The following is a 17,445-nucleotide window of genomic DNA, read 5'->3' as shown; positions in this document are numbered from 1 at the left end:
GCAGACAACCAAAGATGAAACAGAGGATAGAGTATTATTGAAGATGTGTATGGAGTGTGTATGTTGATTGTGTGTTTGCTTAATAATTTTATTGTATTTATGAGTAGTAAGTAAAGCCAGCGTTGACAATGCGTAAGTCAGCTTTCATTTATTATATTAGAGTCAAATATTAGTTTAATCGGGTTGTAGACGCGCTGTAAGGAATAATAAAAGAAATTCTTCTCTTCATACATTTTGTTACCGGTTACCGGTCTCTATTTGTCAGCTAAGAATTCAGAGAATGAAAGATCAGTTATTTTTATTTTATTTCCATGTAGGCATTTCTGTATCAACTTTTATATTATAAAACATATTCATAAATTTTAAAAGACCGTAAGAGACTGCTGGTTGTGATGGCCGATGGCGATTAAGATGTTCAATGGGACGTGCGGTAAAGACAACGGAGTAAGAAACATAGCATAGAACTTTTGCTTATAAGGAGGAAATAAGACCTTGCTAAAATAGTCGGAAGAAGCTGAAAAGAGGCCGTTTCCTAGTGGATATCTATAGTGGAATCCTATATCTAGAAATAGAGATCCTTCGGCTTAAATGGTTATGATGTTTAAATACACATAGGTTTGGATGACGAAAACAAAAAAAAAATGAAAGACTGGTCGAAAAAGTGGTAGTATAACTTTCTCAAAAAAGTCTGATGAAGAAAGAAAATTTTATGGCAAAATGTCAAGATTTGTCATCTTTGACAGCAGAAAAAGAGGGAATATGTAGTGACATATATGACTCAATAGTACTGTATGAAACCACTATGTTTTGATAACATATTCAAAAAAATTCTTTTCAAAAGTTTTTTTTGTAAAGTTCAATATGGAGGTATCTAAGGCGCAGCGAAGAGGCGGCTGCCGGAGGCGTGCCCGCACCGGGCTTCAGAATATGCAACGAGACGGTCTATTGGGTTAAGTTAAGGCATCGTTACATTGGCAACATTTTAGATTTTAGTTGAATCTAGCTGAGCCTGCCAACTTTGTTTTGCCTAGCAGTCCAAAGAGCATATTTCAGATTTTCATATTTACTCGAAATTATTAAGTGAATTTATTTACAAGGCTAATGTTTTTAATGAAAGTTTTGAATAAAAAAATTTTAATTTATGAATATCATTTTAATATTTAATATCCTATACAGTATGAAGGCAAATCTAAAAATACAAAAATTATGAAAATAGTTCCAGCCGTTCTTGAATTATAAATAGTGTAACTCATACGAGTTTGTTACATATATATACATATATTTGTATATATACATATGTGTATAAAGATAAGGGTTTGCTATTTTAGATTGCACTTAGTAAAAACAACTTATTTGAATATTTTAAAACTTTGCAAATAATTTTTATCAATTGATCATAGAAGTAGCTACTGATATATGAATTTTGTATGATTTGTTCACGTTAAGTAAGAAGTAAAATGAAATTTGAAGGTTATCTATAATTTCTCAATGCCTGTTTGTATATAATTTTAATGTCATTACTTCCTGAGAAAGAAAGAAATTTATTTAACTATGCTCCTACTTTTTCAACGACCGTAACTCAAAGCCGGCCTTCAAGAAAAAATAAATGTTTAGTTTATAATCTGATGTCAGCTTGCCCTTAAAGCATTAATAATTTATGACAGTCACAGTGCTCCTTTAAAATATAAATAACAAAGGCCGTCCATTTCTTTAAAGATCATTTATTCATTATAATTACATTTTTTACATATATTTACATATTTTCGCGTTAACGTCTACCATGGACATACGACGTAAACAAACTTCCAATGACGTAGTACATTTTCGAATGAAAAAAGAATAGATGTAGTCAAAAAGGAAAGATATAATCTTTTGTTCCATGACAGGATTGAGTATACAAGAGATTTGATTATTTATAATAAACTTGAGTAGAGAGATGATTGTTTTTGCTATTTTAATGACCTATATATACAAAATTTACAAAAATGTTGTCAAATATACATACATGTAAGACACTTAACTATATTCACATTATAATATTAAGCTATATTTAAATATCACGTCAAAATACATATACTGGCACATTATTTAATTTTATATTTTACAATAAATAAGAGTATTTGGTATCGAAAAATGCTTCATAGTCCATCTACAACTTACACTGAAATAAGTAAAATGTATTCAAAGTAGCATTTTTATAATACATCATTTCAGTGCAAGTTTTACAATAAAAAGAACTATCAATTACCGAATGTCTGCTCACACTTCTCTATTTGATTCAAAACTTTTCCTATTCTTTCGTGTAAAATTTTCGCATTTTTCTCCGGCAGTGGCGGCAGTATGTCTCTGATCACTGCGTTGTTTTTTTGGTGAAACATTTCACTTAGTTTTACACCCACTGACTGTTCGTGTAAAGCTTTCAAAGCGTCAACTGTCTTTTTTCTAAATACACACAAATTGTCTAACATCAAGCTGTGATACACATTATACTTTTTTAAAAGTCTGTACCCGTGTAGGAGACCGGACTCATTATCCAAAAACAATAGCAAACCGCTATCCATTTTTCTTGCCAAATTATGAGCCGGGCCGTCCATTATATTAATGTTCCATTGATAATTGAACAGATTGTTTACGATCCTATCCAAATTTGCAGTAAGGTAATCAAAAATAATAAGGTCAGACCATTGTGCCAACTCCACAAATAACTTAATAGTCGACTTTGTTAATTTAAGATCTATGTAATCGAACGGATCTACGGAGTCTTTCTTTTGTTGTTTTCCATTTTTTGACTTTAGCTTATTAATCATAATTTGTTTCGAAGACTCTCCGGCGTCGTATTCCTTCAAAGACATTTTTAAAACATCGTTTTTGTTTAAATGTCTATTAGATGGCTTGAATATATCCGGAATCGTAGCAGATTCAAGACTGGGTATATACTGCGTTAGAACAACAGCTCTATTAGTATTCCACTGCGCTGCAGAAATATCTCCAGCAACGTCTCTCCATAACTTGTCCTTTAAATCCACAACTTTTACTACTGAAGGTGCTAAGTTTGTTAAATTTAATAACCTTCCAACATAGAAACTAAAGATTTCGCCTTGAATTTGATCAGTATTCTGTCTATATCGAACGCATGCTTGGATTCCGTCTTTAAAAGTTATCAACCGATTTTGCATTCTGCCACAACCATTTTCCATTTTAACAACCTCACTTTGCTCTACGTATCTCTCCCAAATCTCCGCAGTATTTTCTCCGTAACCTTGAGGCATGGAATTTTCAACTTCTGGTCCCCAATAAATGTCATCGTAAAGTACTGTTTGATCATTAGGAACGTAATCAGTCTTATTATTAATAACATTAGCGATTGAATGTTTATGATGAGTATTTTTGTTATCTTTTAGAATTTCTTTCATATCATCAGTGAGGCCCTTGGGATAAATATCTTTATTATATTTCTGAGTTTCATTGTCCCCAGTGAAAGATACCGATGCGAACCTATTCAAATCCTTTTCCCTTGTGGCTTCAACGTTATTAGTTGTTTTGAAATTGTTACTGTACTTCAAAGAGTTTAAACTTCTCGAATGGACCTCACGTGAGTTATTCAATTTTATCACTTTTCTAGGACTGTACACAGGACTTAACATTTGCTTTTGAGGTGATCCCATAATGACTATACCAATTGACAAGCCTAATATAAAACTTATACAAACACTTACAAAGCAATAATTATAAAATCCATATTCTCTTTTAATAGCAATTCTCCTAGATAATTCTTCTTTGTAATGAAAATTGTTATGAAAGGAATAATTGGATTTTTTCATTTTGCTGTAATTCGAGACAATTGCTACAGTTTTTAATCTATTATCTTTTGTTAGTTCCTTTGAGTTTTTGTCAGTGTTTTCTTTTAATTCTTCTAAAGTAGGAATCCTTTTTAACTTATCACATTCTTCTGTATCAATTCTTTTTCCGTCAGTAGAGCATTTACTGTCCTCCATTTTTATCTTCTTTCTTCTCACATCTAGACAGTGCAGTGATTCATCTGAAACAAATAAATATAATAAATTAATATAAAACATTACAATTTAATTAGATTTTTACGTTTTATTAAAATTCTCACACGAGTTTCTACCAATGTTCATTTTTCTTCAGAAAATATTAAGTTTTTCTTATGAAATTATATTTATTTGGAAAGCTTTTTTAAATTTCTCTAATTTTATGAGACTATGGGCAATAATAGTACTTGTAATTATTATTTCGCTTAGCAATAAAGTACATCAGTTCATGAATTATGTAGATGTAGAATCTGAGGTAAAACATAAATGTCAAAAGAGGTAATAATAATAAATGAAAATGTGTAACCCATTCGCATATACTGGAATCTAAATTATGACAGTGTCTGTAGAAAATACCAATTTGCTTACGGAGAACATAGATGTGTAAGTGTTTAGTAATAAATATGAAATGAAAGGTTTGCAATCAACTGTGCGAGTTAATCTAACCATTTAATATGAAATGACATTCAAAGTTAATTATAATATTCTATGTTTTAATAAGTTAATGTGTCTTCCTGCAAAAGCCTTAAGCTGAAGCGTAACAACGGTAGATAAAAAAATTAGATATCGCACGAATCAAAGTAATTAAGTGATTAACACCGCATGTAAAAACACCGGACGGACGGACAGAAGTACGCGTGTCAATCAACCAAGAGATTACGGCTGCGTATTTGACATGTAACATTATTATATCGTGTTATTTAAATGAACCCGTTTACAGTGCACGATTAAAATCGTGTCGTGTACGGATCGTATGGAGACTAAAATTTTATCTTTTTATCTTATCTTAAGAGGTTGGTAGATCGATTGGACAAATCCTTGGCTCTTTAGATCATATCATTATTTGATTTGTGGTATATATTTTTCACACAGGGTCTACAATTAATAAATATTACTTGTTATGATCCACAATGAATGATAATGACGATTCGTTCCAAAGAGGACTTTTTAATTCTTTTAGTCCATATTCTCAGCAGGAACTTGGTTGTTGCGTTGACCACAACCTAACTATCTACTAAATAGTAATTCTCTGTAATCTTTATACTCGGGATTACTAACATACCAGGAGTTTCTTCCACTACTCCTGCCCCCTTCGCAAACGCTTTACAAAGTGTCAGTAATGTCAATATAAGTTGTTCCGAACAAATTTTGATTTTTAATCCGATTATGGCAGTTGCCAATCGAAGTTTATCCGTCTTAGGCACCATCGCATAGGAATGTTAAAAATTCGTTTGATAGACAATCACAAGGTTGTTTTCTTAGAGACTAACACCTCGTTACTCCACGAAGCGCCAGCCGAAGTGGACTCGGTCAGCATGGGGGCCTTTCGATCCGGTAAAATAACCCGAGTCTGAGATAGTTCTCAAATTTAGTTATGTAAAAAGCATTATCTATGACAAAAAAGTATCATAGCAATAGCGTCCCGAGAGCCGAATTACTATGGAAAGCAGAATGCTGCGATTTTCTAGTATACTAAGATTTTTTTTATTATTTTAATTATATTTCTTAACACTAGTTACACCTTTCCAGATCAATATCTACGTATACACTAAAAGCTAAAACTCGCACTACTGATCGTGACTTCATTATTAATTATTATGCAAAAATACATTTGTTGTTACATTAAATAAATTAAAAAGAAATTATAATTTACCGGTTTTTGCTTTTGTCCTATCATAGGTGAGCCATCGATAGGTGAATACACGTATGTAAATAAACCTTCATATCTCACGTGTAAGATGATAATTGTATCTATTTCTAATGTATATTGGGTTCAAATGTTTATTTCGCGTGACGTTTCGTACAAGCTGGCGTGTTTGCTTTACCATTACAAGCGCATCGGTTAGTTATGACACTTAATTTTTATATTTTCTCAGACCTCTTACGTAACTTCCTTGTAAAATATTCATTATTTATCTATACATAACAGAGTTATAGGAAATCGGTGCAAAAATTGAGCGACAAAAACGGGATGGTTTTGAAATATCTTACATTAATTTATTTTGCGACAAGCCAATACTTTCTGGCAGTAAAATGTCAGCGAGTACAGACAATAAACAATAAATAATGGTAAAATGTCATAATATTATTTTTAAAAAAGCCTTTTCTTATTACGTTATCATTACGTTAAATATTATTTCTTACAATGGTTTATTTTTTGGATCGAGTGTATATTAATTGACAATTAATGAGCCATTTCAAATCTTCCTTTATATATGCTTTATAAATCGGATTCTCTTTTTTCTACGATCGGGAAGGAATGTAAGATAATATTTATATTTTATTTTATTTTATATAATATATACGTAGTTGGAAAATCACGGCGTTACAGTCACCTATTTACGATAGCTCTGTAAGCAAGAGATATATTCGATTTATTAATAAAGATTAAGGACAAGGATGTACTGGCTCTCGCAGGCGCGCGTGGGCGGACACCGCTGAATAATATTTTCGAATAAATATATCTCGAGCATACGTAACGGTGTCAAAGAGTCCACATTTGTTTGAGGCTTTATGATGATTTTTTCCGGGCGATTTCAACTAATACTTTATCATCTATTCATATTTACACTATTTTTTTCCCATTTGATTACTGGCTAATTAATAAAATCACAATACGTATGTACGGACCTATCCAGATATCTTTATACTGACAAGGTTTAAAGGCTTGAAGTTTGCTAGGAATATTCTTTTAGCCTAGTATTAAATAACTTTTACTTGTGGAAATTTTGTTAAAAATATTGCCTTTTGTATTAGTCTACTCTATATCGTTGCTCATTCTATTTCAATGTAATGATTTAACAATATGATACTTCTCTTGTTTATTGTTTAAAATATATTTATTTATTAAAATTACTATTAAATTTTAATAATTTCTGCATACATGTTATCTTGTTATAAAGTAAAAGCAACGTTCAAAAGTTTATTAAGTCTCAAGCGTATTGTGTTCCCAGTAATAGTATTCATCAGTGTATAGTTTCTGGATTACCTAAAAACATATAATCTTGCATCTTTACACACATTTTTCTTCGTTTTTAAATTATAAAACGGTTTGGTTTTTGGACATATATATCAAAGACATAATAATTTAATCTCATCGTTAAAATTTTCTATTTTCCCAGCCGTATATTTAAAACAGATGCAGACTCCGGAGAAAGACGGTCATCGACCTTAGAGTTAAAAAAACTACAAACAATCCACGTGTTAAACAAATTGAAAATTAGGTGGTGCCGCTAGCACAACCCTCCAATTATTGTGTTAGCCGGCAATTTACTAATAATAATTCAATTAGTGGGAGAACGGTGTGCGTATGTAATTGTTTTTATGAGAGCCACGCGGTTAGATATACGCCCCTCGGGACGCGTGCCGAGGGTTTCTAGAGATGATAATACCGGACCGGTATGAACAGTAATCTTATTAAAAAAAAAATCGAACTTGAAATCGAAATCGAATCGACACATCTACAACATTTGATACGAACTGATTATTGAATTGTTATTTAAAGTTTTATAGGATATATTATATATTCATGATATAATAATTTAATGCAGGCAATTATGTTTATTCTGCAATTAAAGCCATTTGTGGTATTAAATAGATATTATCAATGTTGGAAAACAGAAAACTGGAAATGTTTTAAAATGACTTTTCTTTAATCTTCAGTATTAACATTTTTGGTACTATATCTGTATAAACAAAATTATTGACTAGACTAAATAAACTTCTGCAATTAGAATATTTGCGCATATTTTATCTAAAAACGTTAAGAGATAATTTATAGCCTATAATTTAAATAGAGTTATTGATATTTAAAGGAGGTATGCAAAGCTCTATGTAAATCCATCTAAGTCAACTAACGAACCTTTTTGTGTGCAACGGGCCTGAAGCCGGTCAACTCCAGTTTTTTTTCTTTCGACTACCTCGCTTGTAGATCGTTTTTTAAGTTAGACCGCTTGTAAGAATTTTGTAAAACACATTCTGTGTCACGGGTCGTTGGAGCTTTTATTTTTTTTTCTCTTGTTTTGTCAAGTTTCAAGCATTTCAAGTTGGGCAGTTATAGTGTACTATCGATTTGATGCGTCTAATAACATCGTACCATGTTCTGGCTTGTTCACGATGACTGATAGCCGTTTAATGCTCTACGCCTTTAATCTCTGATCGAGAAATTATACAAATTACGAAGCTCGATAAAAATTGTGATATTTTAAACTGGTTCGTTTAACGTCGTTAAATTTATTTATACCCGCTCTAACCGTTTGTTTATTATTTAAACTAATTGACTGGTGTCTTGACAGTATTATAAATCTATTTATTTAAACATTTAGGACCTTCCAAGGTTTTTATTATAAAAGCGTTGAGTTTATCTCTGTGAAATCCGCTCAAACGTTTTCAATTATTTTAAGCCATCAAATTGCCAAATTGTCTGACGAAGGCGTTAACCTTCGATTTTTCGATATTAAAATTTGCTTCAGTACATTTGCCAATTTATTTTTTCCGTAAGACCTCTAACATTCGGTGTAATTATACATTTGGGACGGTGCTACTTTTACGTAAAACCTGGTATCTTTCTTTATTAAATTATTTCATTTTCAAATTCATCAAAATTTGTTATGTTTTAACGATCTTCTTCATAAACGTAAGAAGCGTTTGCTATTTTTTGTTAATATTACTTTTTGTTGTTCACACGGATTCGAGCATCATTTTACAACCATATAACACAAAGAAGAGTAGAGTAAAAGGGCATAAAAGAAAAGAAATATAACATGATAGAGAGAAAAGAATAAAAGATAATAAGATGAATGACAAATGATTATGGAAATAAAAAACTTTGAGAAAAAATATTTGTAAAAAAAGGTCCCTGTCCTAAAAAATCAGATAGGGGTACGAGAGGCCCCCAATAGCGGGGGTCATAAAAAAAAATAAAAATAAAAAAAAAAAAAAACCACATAACACACAATATACTTAAATGTAAATTACATTTTCTACATCTTCACGAAAAATTTTTATATTAACTAGTTCTTATATTAGATTTACAAATTATGTACTTTTGTACTCTTTTTATTTAAAAAGTAGTTTTATTTGTTAGTTTGCTTGTAAGCTTTTAATTATTGTTAGTAAAGTTATTACAATAATAACAAAATGAATATTGTTGTATTATCTGTAAATATCAAAGGCAAAACAGTGATTCTCTCTATTTGTCGAAACAAAAAAAAAATTCCATAAGCAAACGGATGTGGAACAGTAACGAGATGTCCCACCCAGGCGGCGGTTTCAAAATCCGAGACGGTGACGTTTTCTTTAACATTAAGCGTTTACTATAAAAGCCCAAGTATACGTTTACAGTTAAATCTTTTATTTTCATCCGAATAGGTCAAGTAGGACGTTAACCGACTTTCTAAAGCTGTGTGCTGTTTATTTCGAAAAAATGTCATGTCATCGCGTATAATCAAATTACGTTTCGAGTCATAATATTATTAGTTTTGAATTACAATCTTATACAGATAGCCTTATTATTCCGATTTAGACGTTCCGTTACATCTTGTTTCGATGTCGTAAATCAAATAAAGATCTTGTATGTATTTTATTTAATAAAATTAAATTTGAAAAGGCTGGGCAAGGTGTATATATAAAAAGATCATCCATTTGATATATAAATTATTACAAAGTTTCACATTTCATAATTTCTAAGCAGGTGTTAAAGCTCAACAGTAACTGGCAAGCATTATACTATTTAATTGCAAATTTAGATTAGAGAATAAAAAAAGAATGCTATCTGCTAAAAGAGCTAGAGACTATAAGAACAAAGTTTCACGAAAAAAATTATTATGACGCCACATAGTCGATAGTATTTAATAATCTGGTCTATCTGTGTAATAATGTTAATAAATGAAAGAAAAATACAGTAGCGTTAGCACTAAAATTAAAGCTTTTTATACGTTTCAACATTTCGTAAAACTAGTAATTCTTTTGTGGGAAACAGTGTTATGTACTACAATACACTTCCATGTAATGTCGCTAAATAATCATGCAATAATTAAAAAGATTCATTACACAAAAGCTTGTAAAAATACTATTATAGTGTGAAGTATTTATAAGTGATAATAAAGCATAGCAATATATCGATCTGAAGTTAAAATTGTGAAATATAGTATATAATATATAGTATATAAAAATGACTAAAAAACCTGTCTGAATTTGTCGAGGTCGCGATTACCCTTGCAGCTTGAAGGATTTCATAAGGAATCTTAAACTGATTCTAGTTTCTATTAAAAGCTCATCTAGTACTTATCATGAAGTACATAAATGGTTAATGTAAATAAATAAGTAAACAAATATTTTTTGATGACGAGTGGAAAGTCTAATGAGTCTTTAAGCTGTTATGAGTACGAAATTCAAATTGTTACAAGTGAACTTTCTTCTTGTTTTCAAAGTTTTTGTAAAAGCTATGTATTTATTTAATGGAATCAGGTGTTACCTTGTGAAAGTCCATCCTAAGTAAGAAAAGAACCAATATTTAACCACTTCCGCACATGCAGTGGTAGTCGTGCAACAAAGTGCACCACCAGCCAGCCCGCTGATAAATGCGTATGCGGCAAACACAGTGATTCTCAGAGTCACTGTGTGTCACTGAGTGTCTGTCTGTGTTTGGCACTAATTGGTGTAACATAACTCCTGAAGATGCTCCGTGGAGGGGTGAATATGGGTTGAGTGATTTAGCAGTGGCAGTTATGTAATTCGCATTGTTTGCCGCATACGCATTTTTCAGAGGGCTGGCCGTAGACTTCTGCGGAAAATATGATGAAAAAGAAGTTGAATTGTAAAGAAAAGCTAGTACTAGATAATAAAAAATTTACAATATTTGCCAGCAGGGAGTTCCTCGTCAATTACTTCACAATTTTATATAAATTACTCTTTCAGTACAACCCAATCTGGTAGAGTAAATAGACATCGGTAAACATTGAGATTACTTTACTCTCACCGACTAAAGAAGCGTCATCCAGTTCGTATTAAGGACGCGGCACCGTAAAGCCGGACACCGCCGCGGGCCAGCCCTAGTATGGCACAGACAGCGTCGAGCGATACCCGAGCGCACCGTTACCGATGTTTCCGCGATCGAGACCCCCCGATTGTATCGATACCGATACAAACTATCTGTATCGAGTGATCTATTCCGATCATACTACGTTCCCAGGGTCACCATTGTTTAAAAACTGTAAGAAATCGTGAGATTCTTATAACGGTACGCGCACGAGCTCTGCTAGTATCGTAATGATCCTATGAATAATGCCACAGATTATAATATGTAATCAATTATGGCCGCCTCAATACGTATTAAAAAAAAACTATGTCGGTTAACAATGACAATGACAATGACATATTTTCCCAATATAAATAGTTTATTTCGAAAAAGACACAACAATTTGCTTTGATATTTTTATTTACATAAAATTATTAATAATTAATAATAAAATAAAACAATCCATTTATAATGTAGGGATTCGATGATAATGATAAGGAAACATTAGTTCAAAGTTACCCAAAAAGTAAAAGTGCGTCTATCGATCTACTTAGCGAGGACATCTAAGGACATGCGTGATGGTTTGTCTATAGTTATGTTGTCTGCTCTTTTCTAAGAAAAATAAGATTGATTATTATTATTATTATGATTTCAGTTCACTACTGAACATACATAGGATATAGATTTACAGTGGGACCGGTTGAAAGTGGCTTCCAACCAGTATTCGCACGATCCTAACAAGGTCGTCTGTCTACGTTTTGAGTGGACGTCATACGGTACGCTTGCCTGTCCGTGATCACCCCAGGACTTTTATAGTTGTATTTAACGAATTGAATTTTTTTATAAAAATAATGCGATATATCTTTCTACATAACTACCTTGATAGATAATACAAATTTATTATTAAAATCTTAAGTATCTGTTACGTTGAATGTCAAAAAGAAATATATATGCAATTTTAATGTATTAAAAATCATTCTTCTGTATTTTGATTCGCTTCGAAATGAAATTCACAAAGGGCATATCGAGAACATAAACGTAATTCAGTCCCAGCACCGTTTCGCTCGTAATATTTTGTCCTTTGTTTAATCTAAACGCTTTATGTGCTTAAATTTTACTTACATTTCTAGATACGCTAGGAAATCACCCTCGGGCTAGGTCCAATACTGTAAGTGATATATTCACGGCGTCGCCTCGTGTGGGTGGACACAGACAATAGGCACGCGGGTAAAGAGCGCAGTGTGGGAGACCGTATTTGAACATGCGTCAATAATAATAAAATTATTGCTTTAAACCTCTCTATAAATATCCCACTGAAATGTCAACTTAAACAATGCCAACTCACTTAAAATTAATATTTATGACGCCGCGTCATTTATATATTAAAATATGAATTTTACTGAGTTTACTTTTTGACGTTTAAAATGATTCGTTCGTTTTAAACGAGTTTACTTGGTTAAGAAACTTTCCCATCTACGAAATCATTGAATTTTGATGAACTTTATATCAATTGGTTTTATTTACAAATAACTAATCAAGTGATTTTTAAAGTGATTTGCATTAAAACAATTTTAGATTTTTTTTACTTGTTTAAGATTACAATATAAATATTTACATGATATCGTTGGCGGCTGCTAGTTACAGCCGTCAGGGTAATTCTTCTTAAATAGCGAAATAATTACATGATACCATCAAATATATCTATAAAAAAACAATTCAAGATTATATTAATGCGATTTTGGTTATGTATTGTCTGTGTATGTATGAAGTTTGCTTGTGTGCTTTAAGTATGTAGAATTGCACAGAATTTGCTTGTTTTCATAATTTTTCTTTAAAAGCCAATTTTGTTCTTTTACTTACAATTATTAAGACTTAGTTGGCAAATATTTATTCCCTATTTGCATTATTATACACTACAAGAAATAATTACGTAAATAATGAAAGTTAATCGACTTTGAAAGATTATATGTGAACTATGTTAAAACATAAACCGTATAAAACAAATGTTCATTCGAATAAATGTGGCACAAATATGTATCAAGGCTTTATTGACCTTCAGATACGAGATCACTGCTGGTTAACGACTTCAACATTGACCGGTAGAGATACAGTCTAACGTTGTGAAATGAACATAAATTTATTTACGACATTGAGAAGCTCAATGGCAAGGCATTTCTGCTATTTTGACTATAACGAGCGTTAGTAAATTTAAAAATCGAATATCACCGTAATTGTAAGCAATAGACAGGAATTATTTCGTACGCTCTCTTGTCACGGTGACTGTGCGCTTTCTATTCTTTATCTGAATGATTAATGATAACGGCGGACTGACAGACACTGGAACGTAAACAGTATAACAAAAAGTCCCAAGAGTTTTCTTAATTTTGGGAATACGGGTGGGAGTTCAAAATACTGCTAAGTATTTTTAATACTCAGTATTAAAAATACATTTGATTAACTAGTGATAATATTCTAAACAGTGCCTAGTGAAAATATTCGTAATTACACAGTTACGAACATATAATATAAAAGAGCCTTAAATTGGACATATAATTTAACAATTTTTATTATAAACCAATATATAGTTGTGCTATTGTAAGTTTTGTAACTACTATGATAATTCCGTAAGTACGCCTGAGGCGATAGCCACCGCGTTGACTTCAGAATTTTATATTGAGATGAGACCAACAATACATTACGTGTGTATCAGACATATCATAACAGACAAAACTAATAGAATTTATAACAGAATGCATAGGAAAGGTATACTTACAGTATTTTTTGTTAGAAAAGCTTAAAATTTAAAAGTTTTATAAAATTCATTTACTTATTTTGACAAAGCATATACGTACTATCTGTTTGTATATTATTACATTATCTGTAAATATTACAATCTCATTAATTAATTCGTAATAACAGCCATAAAAAATTCAAAACTATGTGTCTGAGAAAAATTTAACATCAAAACCATCCTTTTATTTTATATAAAAACAGAATATTGAATAAATTTATTTAAAAATATGGAGTGTCGGAAATCGATAGGGTAAGGCAAGATCTTCTATTTTTAATATTTTTGCATTGTGACTCATGTTACAGTTTTTTAAAAAGCCATTGTTGTATAAGACATGAATTATAAGGCATTTAAAATGTACTTTATTCTTTTTCAATCCGAACCAAGTGTATCTCGGACATGTAACTACAACCTGCACTTGTAAATACTATGAAATTTCGTGAAATATTTCAACTAACTAATTTTTGAGTATTTTGTAATCGTTGTTATCGTCATTTGGGCCCATAGATGCCCACTATAACTCAGAGACTTCACCGAAAGTTATCTGTGGGGGGTTATATCGCAATCGCCAACTCTTGGCAGGTGGGGTGGCGATGGCACTGTGGTATTATGGTACGCTGAAGACGCTACTGCCTATCGTCTGGAAATTTGCTGTGAGCAGTGTCAAATTCACATGAATAATGCACAGTATGTGAATCAAATAGAACCCGCGACCTGCAATCGCAAATCTCAGTCCTGTACCGCTAAGTTACCACTGCTCAGTTCAGTAGTATAGCTATAACACGACTAATATAATATGGTAATTTTTAAGGATATAGAATACAAAATCCTATGTATTATTTTAACGATCGCTATCCTAAGACACAAGATCCTTCATATCCTTAGTTAGTTGATATATCAACGACACCCTTCAAACCGCAACTTTGTAATGCAGTGTATGTATTACACTTATTGCTAGGCGATAAATATAGACTTTCAATGTTCCTACGTGAAGGATCAATGTTAAAAGAAACCTTACGTGAGTTGGTTTAACAACTATATTTTGATAAATATACTGAAATTTACTTCATTCTTTCATACAACGAAGTACTTATATAAAACATTTTCGTTGCAGTGAGTAAAATTTCCCTGGTGAAAGTAAACGATAAGATGGTAAGGAAAATGCTCATCTTTGATGCCGTCAAGCTGTTTTAAGACTAACACTATCTTCGCTAATAAAGAAACAATTGAGAAGAAGAAAATGGAAACTAGATTAATTATCCTAAAGTAGTTATTATACTCGTTATATTCTACTGGTAGTAATCTGGTCGAGTATTTACTCGATATACTCGTATTAATAAACCAAGGCTAAAATTGGCTTAAATAGTTTTATACGTATATATAGTTTCTGAGAAAATATTCGAAGATTCATAACTAGTGTTTAAGTTATTAAGTTATTAGTTAAGTGTTTATGTTATTAGTTAACATGTTTCATAGTACTTCTAAGAATATATCACTAATAATTTTAGAGATAGGATTACGTGAATTACTAATCTACAGGTTGATTGGTTACAGGTGTTAAAGCTTTAAAGGGTTGAATCTATAGATCATTTGTCAGCAAAAAAATCAAAGGTAGCTCTGCGGTCGAGTACTGATATTAGCGATCGTAGGTAGCAGGTTAGATTCCCGGGAAACAATCTTATATAATTCCCTCTTTGTGCATTAATTATGTAGGTTTGCCTCTGCTCACAAATAACTTTTGCAGAGGATAGGCAACAGCGTCCTCTGCATACTATGATACCATACTGCGATCTCCAACCCGCCTCCCAAGAAGGACGAATAAGGCATATTTCCCATAGATTTTTACGAAGTCAGTACGAAATCTGTAGACACAGATAGTAAGAAATAATTATTTTTAATACATAGTAATCCGAATATCGAAAGCTCTTTTGCATACTACATTACAATTGCTTTACTTATTATTCCTGAAGGTATTGATTTTAGATAGGGTGTAGCGTACATTAATTGAAAATGAGCTTTACCTTCACCCCTTTTAAAGCCTTTGTACCTATACCAAATCATCCTGTATATTACACGACAATGTTTAGTTTGTTTTAATCGAGCAATAATCAATATTATTAAAGCAAAAGTACATGAACATTTTATCTATACAACACGTGTAACTATATCAAAATGGTCCAAGTGTGCCACAGTTACAGGACACAGTTGCTGAATAAAAGGCAACAATTCAAAGCGGACATTTCGCCGTATGCCCCATTAATCATTACTGCACGCGACATGCCCCGGACCGGGTTTACTTGCCTCGTAAAACGCAAGCTAAGGAATGTTAGGTGGAGTACACTGGTCGTTTCTTTTGGCTTATTTAGATCGAACAAGACGTAGAAGGGAAATGTGGTAGAAGAAAATTTTGCTCTTGAACTATCGGGAGCAAGAAAACTGAAAAGGCAACGTATGTTAGAAATATGTACTCAAGAAAACGTATAATGCATTGTAATAAATAATTTACAAGTAATTGAGACCAAAATTTTGATTGTTGACTACTGAAATTGATCTATTTTAACACTTTGTTATGGTATCCCAGCTTATTTATCATAGTTTATGTTTAATAAACTTAGACAAGACATTTTTATTAGATATTAATAAATTTTAAATAGTACATGAATGCTATGCAGAAGTATAAATGCTATTTATTTTATGTATAATGTATATCTCCAATATATGTACTGACTAATACATAGAAATATACGTACGAGGCAGTACTCATCACAATGTCTCTGGAACTATAAGACTTACAGATATGAAGTTCAGTGATAATATTCCTTTTGCCGAGTAAAGAACATCTAAGAATAAATTCAACAAACAATGTTTAGCTTATTTGTCAACAAAAAATTTAGAGGTAGCCTTTAGAGGACTGACATTAGTGATCGTAGGTAGCGGATTCGATTACCGGGATACAATTTTATATCACACTTTGCGCATTAATTAAGTGATATAACCGCTGTTCATAAATAACTTTCCAAAGTATAGGCAGCAACGTCCTCTGCGTACTATAATACTACAACGACCAACTCGCCTAGTATATCCCCCATAGATATCTTTGGGGGAAGTTTATGCTTTGCAGTGCGCGTCTATGAGCAGAAACGACGATGACGGCGACAAAAAACGGATTTTATGAAATTCTACCGGCATGTTATGTTATGACGCCAACGGAGAACAGCTATCTAGGACATAAAATTATTGTTAATTTGTAGAACCTTTAATAAGTGAATAAAGAAATAAATAAATAACCTAAATAAAACTTTTCTACTGTCTCGTTACAGAAAAAGAATAATCTGCAGGGAAATAATTGAAATTTCGATTTTTTTTGTTTAATTTTTTAAAACATATCCAACGAACGAAGTCATTGTTGATTCCCCTCCGTGTGAATCGAACGCCGCATTACGCGTCCTATGGGGTATTCGGTTTGATTTAATTACGAAATAGGGAGCCATTAATGCAATGTGGGGTCGGACTAAGTTATTGTACTTAACTCAATTAGAGCTCCTATTATATCGCCGTAGTAATAACGAGATCGACAATAAATA

At 31.9% G+C, this 17,445-nt stretch overlaps 1 protein-coding gene across 1 annotated transcript in view; it reads right to left on the bottom strand.

Moving 5' to 3' along the window:
* Window positions 1-1,715: 1,715 nt before the first annotated feature.
* The window catches only part of fj (four-jointed), a 43,500-nt gene continuing 27,770 nt past the window's right edge, over window positions 1,716-17,445 (bottom strand). The window contains exon 2 of the mRNA XM_068765806.1: window positions 1,716-4,039. Coding sequence (XP_068621907.1) covers window positions 2,241-4,039 — 1,799 coding nt within the window. The 3' untranslated portion in view covers window positions 1,716-2,240. The remainder of the gene's footprint in view (window positions 4,040-17,445) is intronic.

The sequence above is a fragment of the Battus philenor genome, unplaced genomic scaffold, assembly GCF_028537555.1.
Source record: "Battus philenor isolate CCGP_79_NKW_IND1 unplaced genomic scaffold, ilBatPhil1.0.hap1 SCAF_20, whole genome shotgun sequence".
Taxonomy (NCBI): Eukaryota; Metazoa; Arthropoda; class Insecta; order Lepidoptera; family Papilionidae; genus Battus; species Battus philenor.
The sequence above is the reverse complement of the archived record's forward strand: the minus strand, read 5'-3'. Positions and strand labels throughout refer to the sequence as shown.